Source organism: Aquarana catesbeiana, linkage group LG01, assembly GCF_042186555.1.
Source record: "Aquarana catesbeiana isolate 2022-GZ linkage group LG01, ASM4218655v1, whole genome shotgun sequence".
Lineage (NCBI taxonomy): Eukaryota > Metazoa > Chordata > Amphibia > Anura > Ranidae > Aquarana > Aquarana catesbeiana.
Window position 1 is genome coordinate 161,694,928 of NC_133324.1, and position 17,995 is coordinate 161,712,922.

The 17,995-nt window shown below is 41.0% G+C and overlaps 1 protein-coding gene across 1 annotated transcript; it reads right to left on the minus strand.

The window, feature by feature from the left end:
• Nucleotides 1-3,621: 3,621 nt before the first annotated feature.
• On the minus strand, nucleotides 3,622-17,716 carry ARRDC3 (arrestin domain containing 3). The gene is made up of 8 exons (XM_073624502.1): nucleotides 17,245-17,716; nucleotides 11,375-11,456; nucleotides 10,887-11,034; nucleotides 10,153-10,255; nucleotides 9,743-9,999; nucleotides 8,691-8,850; nucleotides 8,244-8,395; nucleotides 3,622-6,041 (listed from the first exon to the last, which is right to left on the minus strand). The coding sequence occupies exons 1-8, from the start codon at nucleotides 17,522-17,524 to the stop codon at nucleotides 5,985-5,987; spliced, it is 1,239 nt and encodes a 412-aa protein (XP_073480603.1). The 5' UTR covers nucleotides 17,525-17,716; the 3' UTR covers nucleotides 3,622-5,984.
• Between the last annotated feature and the right edge of the window lie 279 nt (nucleotides 17,717-17,995).

Consider the following 17,995-nt stretch of genomic DNA (forward strand, 5'->3'; position numbering starts at 1 on the left):
TGTGATGCCAGTCTACCTGGCCAATACACATGCAACAGTTTTGTTATAATTTAAGTACTGTATGTTATTATAAAGGGCAGATACCAAAAATTGAATGGCACTATTCTCCTGACAGTTTAGTGACATGTCCTTAACAATACATTATTTTTTGTCAACTATCCATGAGAACAATAAAATTCAGGTTAGAGTTCTAAAGGCAGGTTTTTTATCTCAATGCTTTCCCTGCATTAAGATAAAAATGCTGTATTCAGCTCTCCCCCCAGCGCCCCCTGAGCTTGATCTGCCCATGGAGGCAGCAGAGGGAGCGGGTAGCCAGGCTAAGCTGCACTGTATGTGTCAATGGACACACAGAGTGCGTTCTGAGATTGGCTTAAGTGCTTGTCTCCTCCCCCCTTCTGAGTGCCCACATAGCAAGCCACTTGCTAGAAGGGAGCTCAGAAGGAGGGAGGAACCAGGAAAACTGTCAGGAGACTAGAGACAAGGAGGACCAGGGCTGCTCTGTGCAACACCAATGCACAGAACAGGTAAGTATACCAATCTCATTACAATCACTTTAACATCACATCCTTTTTTTTAAGCTGTCTTTTCAATTTACACACAGCACTGAACAATGTACCAATTATTAGCCTAGCTTTGTGGAGCAAGGTTAACAGCTCAGCCCTTTAATGTGACCAGGACTGGAATAAACAATAAAAGCAGTAGACTTTAGTGCCCCATAGACTTCTACGAGTTTGCTGCATTGGATGTAAATAAAAACAACGGAGGCCATGGGGGGGGGGGGGGGTAGATCATGGCAAGTATGCATCTATGAAGGAGGAGATTGGGATCCGGGGGGGGGGGGGGGGTAACGTTGTGTGCTTATGGCATAAGTTGGCTTTACCCTGGCTCTGAATTTACCATACACATTGCACAGATTCTGTGGTGGATTTCATGCAGATTCCTACAAAAGTATTTTGCCACATCATTCATGTACATTGCCTTCAACAGGTATTTATACCCCTTGAAACTTCTCCATAACATTATCCCTGACCTTTCTGCTGTGTTCCTTGGCCTTCATGATGCGGTTTGTTCAATAAGGTTCTCCAACAAACCTCCAAGGGTTCACAGAACAGCGGTATTTATACTGAGATATTACACAAAGGTGGACGCTATTTACTAATTAGGCGACTTCTGAAGGCAATTGGTTCAACTAGATTTTAGTTAGGGGTATCAGCGTAAAGGGGGCGGAATGCAAATGGATGCCACACTTTTCAGATATTTGTAAAAAAAAAAAAAAAAAAAAAAAAAAAAAAAAAAAAAAAAAACACACACTCACTTCACACTTATGTGCCACTCTGTGTTGGTCTATCACATGTGGAACATTTCAAGGGGTATGAAAACTTTCGCAAGGCACTGTAAAGTTGATCTATCAGTAAAGGAATGAGCTGGTGACCCTGTCCCTAGTCTACCCATGACCGTCCAAGGGTGGTCAGACAAGGCAGATGTAGCAGGAAATGGACCAAATTGGATTATGCTAAGGTACTTCTTACTTCCCATTCTGTCGTAGGTGCTGATCCAGGAACGCCTTGTGAAAACTAGTGCATGACACGGTATATTTACATGTCTGTCAGCCTGGAAAGGATTGATATATAATGTCAGGAAGGAAAACTAATCAACACTTAACAGGCTGGGTAAGATTCATCTGGAGCCCTAGTAAACACATTATAAAACTTGCTACTTGTGCACTGGAGGGAATGGAAAGTTTTCGTCAGTGAATTGGGCACACCCAAGGGAGAACATGAGATGTAATTGTAGATCATAAGGTAGATTGGAAATTATTTGACCTTTATTAAGGACACAGTCTCAGTAAAAAGCATGGGGGCATTGCTAGTTTAAGTTCTGATCTGTTTGGTTAACAAGCACTTCAAACGCTTCAATTAGAGAAATACAATTTTACATGCAGTACATACTGTAATGTTTTATTATAATGGCTCTTTAGTTTAATTGGTGCTTGACAAGTAAAGCCACACACACAAATATACAAAAATTTTAATTATAATATGCATCAATCGAAACAGTGGGATCGGCCTAAGTGCCTGTCTCCTTCTAGAAGGGAGCTCAGGAGGCAAGCCGGATCAGGGTGGCTATATATCTATCTATCTATCTATCTATCTATCACACATATACATACTTTCACTTCATTATGATACTGTATAAAAAGAGGTTATTGATCCTTTAGACCTTAAGTACCACTGTTGGTACTGGGTACATCATTCACAAGCATTTTAGTGGATCTATAACTTTGGTCATGTGATAACCACTCACAGATGAACTCAAACTTTCAAGAATCCATCTTTATTTCCAACACAGCCATTAGGGATCCTTGTACACTCATGCCACCTATACAAATCAGTTCTGTTTCAAAAAGGTTGCCTAGCCATCTTTTTAAAGGTCTTTCCTGGTCCTCCTCTTGTTGGCATACGATGGGTCATCTCTGCTTCCTTCCCCCACAGGACCACCTTTTAACTAGAGATACAATAGCACTCCGTTATTGTTCCATTTAATTGGTCCTCACTCCAAGACCCCATGCCAGAACACCCCCCACCACCACCACCACCACACCACACAGGTTTAGCCTTTTCCACTGGTGAAAGACCCCAAGCCTGTGGAAAAGTTTCTGGATAAAAAAGGAGGCCTATGGGACAAGTCAAAAGCAAGAGCTACCATGGCTGTGCTACTGCAGAATGCTCCCCAATGGGGTATGGATCCATCAAGTCTGTGGATGTCCTAGCGCCATTTTATATTTTATTTTCCACATATTTACTTCCTGCTGCACTCAGCCGAGTCATGGCTACTTATCTAGTGAGGTCACATCTCCACCCACACTATTTTAAAAAGGTTACCTAGTAATTTTTTATGGTCCAATTGGCAGTCATGAAAAAGATCACTCAATGCAATTAGCATCTTCCAAATGCTATTCACTAATGTTGGCCGTGGGTGAACTGAAGTGGAACTTTAGTCAGAAATTAAGGTCAAAATGTTTTATCCTGGACACGATTCTTCTGCATTTAGGTGAGGTTAAACTTCCCTCTTCTGAACGCCAATGTGTACCTTGACACATACGCTTTTATGGAGTTGAGTTTAGGAGCTGCTAGTGTACATGAAGCCTTACTAGATCACTTCCAGCTGACCCCTTTTTTGCAGGTATAGCTATGCAAACCAATAAAAATAAGTTTCTATACCATTTCAAATCCAGAAACACACGGTACCACCCTGCTCTGCACATGCTCAGTTGATCTGTTTTTAGGCACGGTGCCAAATTTGTAGGGGCTGATCTGTGGACAGCCTAAAGATGTTGTGCTGGGGCTCTGGGCTTCAGCAAAACGGAAGCCTCTGGCAAGAAGAAGCCATAGCAATGCTGGAGGCAATTTACAGCACACACACACACACACACACACACTTATTAATGTGGAATGTACATTTCCCACTAAAGAACATTATTTTTATCAAGTGGTTGTGGGTAAAAGTTCCACGTTAAAAACGCAAGAGGTCTAAACCACAGACAAAGACCTTTGTGAATTAATTTTAAAAACCACTTGATAGATTAGCAATACCAGAAGATACAAAAAACCCCAGACAAGGTTATATATAAAAAAAATGAACATGTTTTTATTTCTTTTAAACAAGGAAGAACATTAGGAAAATGTAACATTTTCCACATAAAGTCTGCTTTGAACTGGAGCCTACAATAACATTTTTCAGCACCAAAACAAACAAGTAAAACAAAACAAAAATAGCCATAGATTAGTATCTATAAGCAAACATGAAATATTGCACTTTGTTTTTTTTTCTTTTCTAGAAATCTGGATTTCATTCGTTTTGTTCCTAGTTAGGAAACCATCTTGAATACTGGACTACACATGAAACTGACCAGTACAAAAAACAAAACAAAAAAAAAAAAAAAAAAAAAAAAGAAGAATAAAAAAGAGAAAAATAATGCCTCTAAACAACAGAGTAAATAAATATTTCCACAAACTTTGCAGAAGTTTGAAGCTTTTTTTGAGTTACCACATTTCATGCGATACAGTGCCAGTGGCCTCAACAATGCTAAATCTCACATACATTTGCAGTGGCTATTAATATTGGTCTACCCTATATAGACATAACCTTTGCCTACTGATCTGCAGGCAATTAGGGATTGTTCCCACTTTTCAAAATCATGGAAAAAAATAAAAATGGAACAATAGTTTTGATCAAATGAATACAGAAAAAAAAAACAAAAAAAAAACAAAAACACCTATTAATGCTTTAATGCAAAACTGATCAGCGGAGGTTAAAATAAAACAAGGGTGTGGGGGGAAATTTGTCAAAACTACTGTCACTTACTCAGTATTATGTCAGATAGAGAAAACCAAACGTCAGATGAATCACTTAAAACGTGACTAATAAAAGTTGTCTTCGCTTTGGAAGTTTTTTTTTTTTTTTTTTTTTTTATAATTAAAAAAAGGAAACACTTACTAAATTAATTCGTTTTCAAAAAAGGACACTTGCAAAAAGCATGGATCAATAAATTGATGTTACTTTACCAAAATACATGGTTCATTTCCTCAGATGCTAGCCTAAGGGCATTGGTACAAACTAGGCTGTACTTTAAACTTTTCCATATTCGATCTCTCAAGTACAACTTGAGAGTTGTGTTAATGAGCCGATGTCAACTTCCCGTTAGAACTTAAAAGTGATGCAAAGTAAAAACAAATGTCGTACGTCAGCACTCGTTACTCATCTGCCTGGATTTCAGATTCTTAGTGAAGGCTTCGAGTGCTCATGCGTCGGCTCTTTGTTGTGTCTTACAGCACAAAGTCTATTAACACTGCTCACTAAATTGCATAAAAAGGAATCACAAGCCCAAGTGCCCATTCCTTCCACTAAAACACCAATGTACTATTGACATGTTGTGTGTTTGTGCAGAATTACTGTTTTCTTGTGCGTCAGTCGCATTTAAACCAGTTGGGGGACTACTAGAAAGAAGGAAGGACTAGACAGCAAAAAGACATTTAGCTTTTTCTGTGCATGTTATCAGCTAACACCACTCCGTAAACTCCCTACATGGTACAGTGCAACATAAAGACACAAATAGCATTCCAAAGTTTGGCAAGTGATGATATCTCCTGAGATTAAGTGATTTGTAGGAAGTTTGTAACAAAATCCTGCTTGGGGTGACAGTATAAAGGCAACATGTCTTTGAAAGAAACTAAGGTGTACAATCTTGATGACAGTCTTGTGTACTTGCACCTTTTCTCCTTCTTTCCCTAACCCACTGGAATCGTTGCTATTCTAGAACAGTAGGCCGCAAAATATAACAGCAATAAGGATTGGCGTGAAGGCATTAGATGTGTGTAAAGAAGATCCATTGCTGTATGCAAGCTGATGGTGATGCACATGCAGCCATACAGGACAGTACTAAGCATGTCAATGCAGGTATAGTCCAGGCTACAACCAAAAAAAGAAAAATAAACCAACACAAAAAAACAAAAAAACAAAAAAACAAAAAAAATTAGTGCATTTGTCATTGTATAGTCTCTCAAAGCTTTCATGTGCTTCATGGTGTGAACAACACAACCAAGCAGAGGAGGAAAAGGAAAGCTGTAGTGATTCCAAGCTGCTCTACATACACACTGAAGGTGTGCAAATTTTCAGAGTGACAGAGGAATCCTGAACCTCTTTCACTGCGTGCTGAGCATCTTGTTGCTTGACCGCGTGCTGTAGGAGCGCAGCGCCTTCGTTGTGCCGACAGCAAGGCAGTCCAACTTCCATTAAGTATGGAGCACAAAACGTGTTACAAAGCTGCAAGCGCCAAAATCATGACCACAGGTTGATTTAGTCTGCAACTTCCATGGCGAGACTCAGACCACATTTCTGGGAAAGTGCATCTCCATAATGGCTGCCAATTCTCACTGTTGGCAGTTTAGTTAGTCTCTCATCAGCTGAATATATATCAAATCCCTTCAGCGAGATGGACAGGAAGGATGGTCTTCAATGGGCTGATCTGGGTTTGGATCAACCTGTGGAGAACAAAGCATTTGGATCAACATACTATGGAATGAAGTTTATCAATTGCCAAAAACAATATGTAAACAGTGGTTAAGCATTAAAACATTCAAACATGGTTGGAAAATAACTGGGTGGCAAGAAAGGTTTCCTACAGCCCACTCTTCAAAAATAAGGCAGTGTTCTATGTTTAGGAGGTAACATACTTACTAAATTTTGACTTGCATATTGCATTCTAAGGTGAAGATGTTAATGTTATTTATACAGCTGTATTTGTTTCCACCTCACTTTCTACATGTATTGCAATATCTTTTGAGGTTGATGTTTTGGGGTAACCGTAAACCTCCTCGCTGGTCTCAAGGTCTCCAGCCGGCCGGGGCATGATTGAACCTCCCACACATGCAGTATAGTCTACCTGACATTAAAATAAATCTGCAATCATTTTCATTTTTTCCAAGATATATATGTGAATGCAAATACAAGATGAACTTTTAGAAAAGATGTGTTATGTACAATTGTAAACATGTCTTTCCATGCATTGCTTCTTATTATGGATGTATATGGAACAGCAATAATTCCTCGTGACTTCCTGTCTAAGTAGAGGCAGGAGACATATGTTTCCTGACTGACATTAATGCCTTACTAAAAATGGAGTATGAAACTAAAAAAAGGAGTTCCCAGCTAATGCAGTGATCCCAATCCATACACTGTGGGGTTGATTTACTAAAGCTGGTGCAGTGTGAAGATGAGTCACAGATGAAAGGATTAAGACTCTTCCAAATTTTTATATGTAGCAGTTTCCAGTGAAGGGTACTGTTCCTTCTACAGAGTACAAAACTTTGATTTGATTTTTTTTTTTTTTTTTTTTTTTTTTTTTTTTAAGATGAATGCATGCTTCCATCCTTATGGCAATAGTTTGGGAAAGGCATTTTCGGTTCATGCATGACTGCACCCCTGTGCACAGAGCCAGGTCCATAAAGACATTAATTGAGGATTCTGGAGTAAAGAAACTCAAGTATCCCACATACAGCCCTGACTGCAACACTACTGAACACATTTAGGATGAATTGCTCTGATTGCAATCCAGGTCTTCTTATCCAGCATAGATACTTGACTTAACAAAAGCACTTTGGCTGAATGGGTAAAATTCACACAGAAACGTTCTTGTGGAAAGCCTTCCCAGATGAGTAGGGGCTGTTCCAACGCCATATTTAGTGCTCATTTACAAAAATAGGATGTCTAACAAGTGCATACAGTAGATCTGTGAAGGTCTAGTGTCCCCAAACATTTGGTTGTACTGGGGGAGATTTAGTAAAACTGGAGGACTCGGAATCTGGTGCAGCTGTGCATATTAGCCAACCAGCTTCTAACTTCAGCTTGTTAAATTAAGCTTTAATAAAACCTGGAAGATGATCGAGTGCTCCAGTTTTAGTAAATCCCCTCAGTGTATGTAAATGACAACTTCATTACTCCGATTTAGATTTATTTTTGCCTTCAGTTACTCAGCGCTCTTAGATGTTCATGTTATTACTTTGTGGAAGACAATTTGAAACAAACAATCTGCAATGCTTAGTCTTTTTTTTTTGGTCTTATAACAGAAACTGCTAAAGGCGACACTGATTATTATGCAGCATTTTCCCGGTACTGTTGAACCGAAGTGTATTAGAGTGTTGTGCCCTCACACAGATCACTGTATACATCTGAACTTCAGAAAGCATCCACTATCCTTTCAAACAGTATTTTATGAATAGGTAAATTTGGGTTAGTTATAAACTAAACCTCCATACGGATTATGCTGTTCAACTGTAATCTTAGGCTCTGAATTACCATAATCTAAGACATGAAGGGGGACTGGCTCTTTTGAACTGGTCATTGTGCTGGCATTACTCCTATGCTTACAAAACACAAAGCTACTTGTATTGTGTAATTTGGATTACAACATTCTCATTAGCGTCACGGAGCTAGTGGGATGTTGCTCATGTGATACGAAAGTCAACAAGTCAATAGCTAGTCCCCTTAAACAAGGGCTTTATTAACAATCATTTTGTGGAATTAAAATGTATTTTTAATCTGCTCTTAATGCAAGGAAAGACAGTTTAATTCAAGTGGGCTGCTGAAACTTGACAAAAGAATGATTCACAACCCCAGAACAAAAAGAATCGGTGGCATATACAATAAGATAATGAACACAATTTTTCCCAGAAGAATATGCTTACCTCTGAGTACAGAGGGGGAGGCAAGTAACGAAATTCTTGGATATATGCAAAAAGTGGTCCTTGAAGTGCCAACTCAAAATTATCACAAATATTTGATGATAAAAGATTTTGTCTCTGCTCTTCTGTGACAATTTCAGCATAGCTAGGGGGTGCTGAAACAAAAGAACATAAAATTTAAGGAAAGTCCAAAAAAAAAAAAAAAAGAAGGTAAAAACAGATATTATAAAGAGCACCTATGGAAGTTAGTTTTAGGTGTTTGCTACTTTTAAAGCCTCAGTACTGAGCTAAGCACATGCAATAGAACAGTTGCATTTATATTCTGGCTCTTATGCAACAATACTGCATGACCATGTACATGCTTGTGGCCAAAGAACAGCACGTGAAAGAATGTGATGGATTACAACATCTGTCAGAAGAGAAAAAAGGTACACAGAATTGGGAAATTACCTTCAGGTCGTTCAGGTAGGACAAAGCCCAGCCAATTGTTCATGCTGTACTGACTGCTAACACTTGATGTCCGGCTGCCAAATGGATGCAAGGGAATTGTTCCAATGACTAGCGGTAAATTAAGGAATAAGTCCATTGCGCCTGGAATATCCACATATACCTAAAAGTTAAATATAAAAATCAACTTAATAGCAAGAAACATGTCTTTTATACTTTGTTGGCTTACTATTCATGATTATATTTGGCTTCTGTTGTATCCTGTAAACTTAGGCCTCATGTACACTGCTGCTGGTAAACGGAGCAGTTAGGCATTTTTTCAACTGCTCCTGAACTCTCCTCTATGTTATCATATCAGTACATGTACACTGGTTCATGTATAGTCGTTTCTAGAGGCTTTTTTTTTGGAACCCAAAAAAAATGCGTCCAGAAAATGTGTTTAGAGGCATTTCAAATGCCAAATGCGGCAACTCTCATTTAGCAGCGTTTCGTTTACAGGAGTTTTTCATTTTTGGAAAAAAAAAAAAAAAATTTCAAACGCTTTTAGACGCAAACGTGGCTAAATGTGTCATGTAAACAGTTTTTAGACGCTGGTTTCTAGCTGTCAAGTTAAATCTTTCAGGTTGAACGTCCCGTCTACATGAAGACTAAAACATTCATACTTGTGCTTAGGCCCCCCCAAGCTATACATGGTTGTTCTCTTAGAATTTCCCAGTCTACATCTTTAAAATATGTCCACTATACACAGGCCAGTAATCAGATCAAACTAAATCTGCCCAAGTGCTTGGTAGATAGAACTTATAAGAAAGTTGATGCACATAGATCTATGAAAAAAGGAACTTGCATAGTCCAATAGCACTAATACTGCAACCATTTTTGGTTTGTCTTTTGTTTGTAATATCATAAAACGTCCACTATAAAACCAACACTTTTCCATTGTAAAAGACCATTTCCTGCTAATGTCTGCTTTACTGACTGGATTGTAGTTACATTGTGGGTCACTACAGCCACAATAAATAGTATTTGGCATTCTGAAGCCATTTTTTCTCACGTACCATGAGAGAATATTCCACACGGATTATGCTGCAGTCGATGATGGAAGGGGAGACGGGAGGGATTTTAAGCTGCTTGCCATTCCAGGTCTCCGTTTTTCCAGAAGACAGGGACTCTCCTCGTAAATTGGCAACAAGTTGTTTCACCTCCTTCATTTTCCCTTTGGCATAGAAAGTCTGTGTCTGATATATGGCTGCCTTGGGTACAACCATCCGGGAAGAACAATTCTCAATCTCCGCAAAGATTTGAATTGATTCACCTTCAAGAAGATAGAAATGAGCTTTAGAGGGTTTGCAGTACCAGCCTGAGAGAAAATTAAAATCTAAAACCAATACATAATTTAATATAACTCATAAGGCATTATATGCCAATCTAACGTCAATACATTTCTACATAAGGTAAATATATTTACCTGGTGTATAGCCCTTCCTTTCAATTTTGGCACTTAAGGATATTGGACCTGAGGTACAAAACCAACAACACAGCGTTTTCTCTTTTGTGCCTGCTTGTGGTGACTGCAAAAGAAAGCAAGAAAAAAAAAAATATACATTATTATAAAATTCTAAATGTATAAAGCAGAGGCAACAAATGACTTAAGCTGACCTGTCTAGTGCTTGCGGCCTACAAAGCCATTTTTTGTTCATTGAACCAATGTAGAATGCATGTTGTGTTTTTAAGAAACTGCAATCTGACACATGCCAGCTAAATGTCCATGAAGCCTGACTAAATTTTATGAGATACTTGTGAATTTATAAAGCTGCATTTCAATGGTCTTGGAAAAGTTTAGAAAGCAGCTACCACCACAGCCTAAAGATAATGAAAATTCATAACGTACTCAAGATTCTCTGTGCTGGAGGTATCCATGTATAAATTATTCACCCAGCTCATACAAAATGGTCAAGTGATTAACAACTGGCCAGCCAAACTTACAGCAGATGCCATGTTTGCTATGGTCATGAAAGCAGTATGCAGATTAGTTATAATTGTAAATATTGTTATAATGGCTGCTAAAATTAGTGCAAATTGTACAGTCAGAAAACAGATTTCTAGCTGAAGTAAATGTCTAATGACAAATAATCTAACGTCCACTGGCGTTTATTATGCTTAATCTCCTTTTATAAAAAAAAGAAACAATATATGTCTTACCAATAATGAAGGAGTGTTGATATCTATATGCTCAAACACGGTGAATTCCTTCTTTAATTTTACTGGTAGCAGCCAGGCTCTGTGCAATTCTGCTTTCACCCAATACCGTACACTACCGTGTCTCCCTTCAAATGAGGTAGCAAGTGGTCTGTACAAAAGAGGAAGGCAAAATTAGTGACGGTGCTTCAGTCAGGGAACATTAAAATCCAGCTTGGTGCTGGTTCACGCAAAGCATGTTTAGTAGACAAAGCCACATAGAGGCAGGTGTTTTAGGTAGAAGGGTCAGAATTGTGTACATTAGAATGTACATTGTCATTGAACTGACAAAATCTGGGCTTCTAAAAAGATATAGGACAAAGGCAGGCTTAGACCTATGTCATAAAACTAAAATGTGGTGGCATTATCCCTCATAGTACGTGTAGGGCAGGTGAATATACTACTGCTAGGGAGTGGTGTAGTCTAACAAAAGACCGCTAGGAGATACTTACGTCTGTGGAAGCTCGAAACTAAATGCATATTCATGGCGTCCTGAAGTAATAGTGGTCAGTCCTTCTTCTGAGTTATCATCATCTGAAAGAAAAATAAAATACCTTCAATATTCCCATTTAACTCAAAACGTGTCAGTTCAGTTCGACAACATTTACTGAAAAATGTACCAGAGGCTGCAAGCCATTTTATACCAAATAAATTCAATAAAGCATTTGCAACACATTATGGCAGCATTTGAAAGTCCTGTGTCAGATTGATAGAAGCTGTGATTTTTTTCTGTTTGCAAACAATTTTGGTAGTTTGCATGTGTAACACTTTTATAGTGTGGTGCTATGGATGCGACAAATTCATTAACAAACACCATGTCGGTGAAGAAATGTGGGAGGTACTTAAGACCTCTATGTTGGGGGGGCTCATTGTGTTGCTTGTGTAACTATTGTGATGCAGACAAAATTTTGTCTGGTAAATCTCAGATGAATTCATATAAACTTTACCGAGGCAAATTCATAAAGAAACACCACCATGTCGGTGATACAAAGGTGGAGGTAAATAGGCCTCTTCAATACTGAATAGAATGTGTCGCATGTGAAAGCGGTGTCTCAAACAAAATTTTTGTCTGAGGTAAATCTGCAATTCAAATTCCTATACACCTTACTGCGACAAATTAAGAAACACCGCCATTTTAGTGATACAAGGTGGAAGTACATAGAGCCTCTTCCATGTTGATTATTATGTGTAGGCATTGTGTCAGACAGAATTTTTGTGTAAGGTAAATGTGCAATTATTTCCCATATACCTTACTGCGACAAATTCATTAACAAAATGCCACCACGTCTAACACAAGGTGGAGGTACATAGGGCCTCTTCCATGTTGAATAAATTGCGTCGCAGACAGAGTTTTGTCTGAGGTAAATCTGCAATTAATTCATATACACCTTACAGCGACAAATTCATTAAGAGACACCATGTCAGTGACACAAGGTAAGGGTACGTAGGGCTTCATCCATGTTGAATAAATTGTGTCACACATGTAGGTATTGTGTCCTAGACAAAAGACTGTTTGAGGTAAATCTGCAACAGATTTCTATACCCCTAAACATGAATCTGTCGCAAAGTTGCGCCATTTGTTGCAAAGACGGGGGACAGATTCCTAATTAGTCTCTTTGACGCGTTTTATGAATTCCAGGGATATGTACAGAACAGGTTTGTTAACCGATGCCTTTTCATCGAGGATATGAAGCAACACACAATGTAAGATGTCTGCATGAAGTGCTGTGAAACTATTTCATTATGTCACAATGTACTTGAATATTTTTTTAATCATAAAATGTTCTGAACCAGGTTTCATTGCTTAGCTAACAAGCTAAACTGGCAGAGAGAACGAACAATGCAATTAACCAGCTAATAATAAAACCCAGTCCATGGCTTTGAGGTCACACCCCAGCCATGGAATGGAGATATTAAGGACCTATTTGCAGTAAACAACATGACCTTCCCATGTCATCTTGGTCAATGCAGGGCACATCGTTCATCTCATTTTGGGTGTGAAGTACAGGGTAGAAAAGGCAGCCTAACAAGTCAAGGAAAATGTGAGGAAACATATATAAAAAAAAAAAAAAAAAAAAAAATTATGTAAAAAGGATTACATGCTTCTATATTTTTTATTTAATTCTAAACCAACGTCTGTAGCAGGATCACCAAAGAGAAGGCTCACGATCTGACTACAAAGACCACATAGTAAAGGAATGTGTCACTGTATATTTTTTTACATTTTAATTTTTTCTGTAAAGCTACAATGTGTTCTTTATATTAAAATCTAGCTTCTTTTTTTCCCCCTTCTCTGCTGCAAAGTTTTTTTTTTCTTCATGCCAGCTCAGCAATCTCCTGGAAAAGAGCACTAGCGGCTGTACAGTGTGGTAAACAAGTGCTGAGCTGTCAATCACAGACAGACTCTAGCAGGAGAGGACCGGCCTGAACCGGTGCAAGCAGATCCTCAGCCAGTCCCTCATATGCATAGACATGACGTAGCTGGATAGAAAGATGGCGAAGCACAACCTAGCCTGCTGCTGCCGCCTACTCCTTTCCAGGCTTTCCGCCCCCTTCTTCCGGGTGTAGTAGGGACCATGCTGGGTGCTCAGCCACAGGCAATGTGCTACTGAGCCCCAAGGTTGCAAATTCCTCGAAATTTTCGCCACACTTTTGTCTGCTGCCTCGGGAAATCCTAGCGACATTAGTCATTTTAACAGACAGGGCTTGATTTACTAAAGGAAGTAAAACTGAGGTGGAAGAAAGGCAAAAATTCACATTGCAAAAAATTGATTATATTCTAGCATGTGATTGGACGAATAAAGTCAGCACAACTTCACCTCATTCACTAAGCTAATGGAAAATGCACATTGCAAAGAATAATGAATCATGCAAAAAAAAAAAAAATAAATAAATAAAAAATAAAGGATTTTTGCTTGCATGTGATTAAAGTCAGAACAACGTCACCTCATTCACTATGCTAGATGAAAATTCATGAACACCCGATGCAATTTTATTAAATCTGCCCAGATGCGCCGTGGCCAGGGGAAGGGGGTGGGGGATGGGACTATTTATAGACCTTCCACATCTCTAGAATGTTGTTCCTTGAAACAGTCAGGTCGTGTCTATATCTGGCAAACCACCAATTGGGTAACAGGGACTGTAAAGTCCAAAAACGTGCACTTTTATTACATTAATAAATGATATGTAAAACATTGTTATACATTTTCACTACTATATTATATAAAATACGTATTTGTAATTTTTTAGTTAGCCTTGTGCTCACTGCTAGTCTTGAGATGCAAGATTTCTAACTTTCAGCCCTCGTTCACATGGACAGTGGGAATGAAATCATGGGAATTCAGCTGAACTCGCACCATTTCATTCCTGACGTCGGGGGTGATTTCAGAGACATCTGTGAGGGTTGCTGCACAGATCAATGGAAATCGCACCCTGAAGTCGCCAAGATTAGTACAGAAACTACATTTGGGAAATCGGTGCCATTGCCGGCAATTACCGCCGATTTGACATGTGAAATTGCTTCAATGTGAACCAGGTCTGAAGGGCACACCATACAAGATATCCAACTCTGGGGCACCAAGTTTAATTAGCACCTTAATCATCCACAGAACCTGTCATTCAGATGTGTTGGGTTTTTAAAGGGATGAGGTGGGCACCCTAGGTGTATGGAATATGGCCGGCACAGGGAAAGCTGCACCTTCTGCCAGGACTTGCTGGAACTTGTAGTTCAATACGTTGCTGCTGCAGTTCTCAGAGAATACAGGTCTATACACCATTCCATAGACGTTTTATTATTCATACACAAACTGCTCTGTAACAGACAACACTGGCTAGATCCTGAACATGACGGCTTGTTGCAGTGTTGGATGACTTTGCTGTAAAAAGGAGTATATAACTGAAGGAGACTTGGTGTGCCCCCAGGACAGGAAGTGCCATGCCTATGACTGCGCCCTCCTGTACCAGATATAGGACTGAAAGTGTTACAGCACACGCTGCCTTCTACAACACACTGTGCAGAGCAGAACGGGTTAACCAGCCTACACAGCCACGCCCACTTCCTTCCACCTGTTCCCCGGGTGCCCTAAGCAACAGGGGCGAGCCAATCAGAAAACGCTGCCATCTCCTTGGCAACAGCCTAACAAAAGCTCTGCCACCAATAAGCGAAGGGCTAGGTGCGGCTTGTCTCTCCCACCCCTCCCAGCAGATCACCAAGCTTGTGTGAGAGTCGCCTGCCCGAGCTGCACGTAAACGGAGAGCAGCCATATTAACCCCGTCACTGCCACAGACTACAACTTGTCTATGGCTTACAGGAGAAGCCTGTATAGCGCTAACCTGTGCGGTGGTGATCACTGATCTGTATTCCAACACATCTCAGCCGCTGATACACATACAGCGCATGTTTTATCCCAGCACACACATCCATCTGCCCCATATTGGTTATTGCAGTGCAGGACAAGGAGGCAATGCCTGGAGTATGACTGCCTATGGTCTCAGCCAGTGATCAGGGTGTAGATGGGATCTGGGGCTGCATTTCTCTAATCTCTACATGTATGTGTGCCATTCTCTTCTGGAAGATATGAAGTCATCGGCACCACCTGACAGCAGAGCAGCCAATGGGCGGCGTGCAGAGGAGGTTCCCCCTCCCACTCCCAGCTCTCTCCACTGACACCACTAGCCCAAAACAGGATTGAACCGCTTCTAACAAAGGCAGACTGAAACTTCAGAAAAACAAGATGATTCCTACCCCCCCACCCACCCACCCCCTCCTTCCTTCCCATCTACTGACTGTAGACTATGGGATACCAGCCTGCACCCAGCACCATATTGGGGGGGGTCCATTACCAGTATACAGTACATACACCTACTATACAAAGTTATGATGGAGATCAGGTGGGATCCACACTGCTTGATCACCTGGACACAGATCTGCATGCATTGCTGCAATAACATCTATACATTCTATTGTAACCAGTTAATCCCGTAGACATTGGGGGGAGGGGGGGGGGGGCTATTATACAACCCCCACCTGCAAAAGTTGTGATGGAAATGATCAGATGTGCTTCTTATAGCCTGATCACCTGGGCACAGATCTGCATGCCATGCTGCAAAAACATCTGTACGTTGTACTGTAACCAATTGATCCTGCACACCCCCCCACCTACAGAAGTTATAATGGAGATGATCAGGGGGTGCTTCTTATACCCTGATCACACAAGATCTGCCTGTCAATGCCATTAAATCTATACATTGTATCCAATTGATCCTGCACACATCTATTATACAACCCCCACCTGCAAAAGTTATAATAGAGACGATCAGGGGGTGCTTCTTGTATCCTGATCACACAAGATCTGCCTGTCAGTGCCATTAAATCTATACATTGTATCCAATTGATCCTGCACACTATTATACAACCCCCACCTGCAAAAGTTATCATGGATTTGATTAGATCAGATGTGCCCCTTGCAGTCTGATCACACAGATCTGCATGTCATGCTGCAACAACATCTACAGTATAGTCAATTGATCCTGCACAAACTTGGGTGGGGGGGGGGGATCTACTGTTCTACAACCCCCACCTACAGACGTTATAATGGAGATGATCAGGGGGTGCTTCTTGTATCCTGATCACACAAGATCTGCCTGTCATAACATCTATAAATTGTATTGTAAACAACTGATCCTGCACCGATTGGGGGGGGGGGGGGGGGGGTTATCTACTATTCCACAACCCCCACCTACAAAAGTCATGATCAGATGTGCTCCTTGCAGTCTGATCTCCTGGGCACATAGATCTGCATGCCCATCACCCCAGGAGTATATTATTGGGGGAGGGGGGGGTCCATCATCACCATCTACTATTATGCAACACACAGTTACCACCAAAATGACAATGGAGATGATGAGATGTGCTCCTACTCATCACATAGAGAGACAGGTCTTTCTGCAACAATATGTATACATTGTAAGCAATGCACCCCAGCAGTATTGGGGGGGGGGGGGGGGTCATCTTCTATTATGCAGCACACACACCCACAAAAGTTATGCTGGAGGTGATGAGTGCTCCTTCCACCCTGAGCTCCCAGGCACATAGATACATGGCATGCTGCAATAAGAAGCAGACATTGGACCCCATGCACCCCAGCAGTATTGGGAGGGGGGGGGGGTCACCTACAGAAGTTATGATGGAGATGAACACACAGATCTACATAACATGTCCCCAATCCATCACCCCTTGCTAGCAGTACTGGGGGGTCCATCGTACAGAAGTGGTGCAGCTGTCATAGGAAGTAATGGGGAGTATTGGGGTGCAGGGACTAACCTCTCTCGTGTCCGATGAGGATGTCTTTGTGGTTGAAGTATTCCACCTCCTCGGTGTAGTTCTGGGTGTAGGCAGTATTAGATCCAGCATTCCTGGACTCCGTCCACCGGACTTTGGCGTGTCCCCGGGCATAGATCTTCAGAGACTTCACCCGGATCTCCCCGGTCACCTCCAGATTCACCTTCCCTGAGACGGTGTCCCCGCTGGAATACACGGGGACATGGCTGCCGTTCAGACAGTCGTAGCTTATGGTCAGACTCTTCACCTTCCCCAGCACCATGATTGGAAGGATGTATAAAAAATAGAGATGTGACGGTGAATGGACGAGGATCTCATACAGAGTATTGCACTGGTTGGGGGGGAGGGGATGGGGGAGCCTTGTAGTAAGGCAGGATCAGTGCAGGCCGGTCATTGGAGGAGCTCGGTGTGCTCTGCTCTATGGTCTCTCTACAAAGACGGCTGTCTGCAGTGTGCCGGCTCACTTTATCAACAGCTTTGTGAAAAACAAGCCCACTGCGCATGCTCGCCTCCCTATGACACCTCTCCTCACTCCTCCTAGCCTGCACTACAGTACAGCCCCGTCTTCCAGAAAACTTTATAGGACGTGCCCTGGGTTTTTGCTGCTGTTTATTCAGCAATTGCAGATTCCTCAGGCTGGCTGTGCAGTCATACATGGCTTCATGTCTGTAGAGGAGGGGAGAAGTCTACAATGCAGCAGAGAAGATAGGGAAAGGGCAACCTTTGTATCGTG

What these genes read in the sequence shown, in the direction of transcription:
- ARRDC3 (XM_073624502.1), bottom strand. Translation starts at nt 17,524, where the DNA reads ATGGTGCTGGGGAAGGTGAAGAGTCTGACCATAAGCTACGACTGTCTG. An exon ending in CCTCATCGGACACGAGAGAG is followed by an intron (nt 11,457 to 17,244) that starts GTTAGTCCCTGC and finishes TTTTTCTTTCAG; the next exon opens with ATGATGATAACTCAGAAGAA. An exon ending in TCAACACTCCTTCATTATTG is followed by an intron (nt 10,256 to 10,886) that starts GTAAGACATATA and finishes TTTCTTTTGCAG; the next exon opens with TCACCACAAGCAGGCACAAA.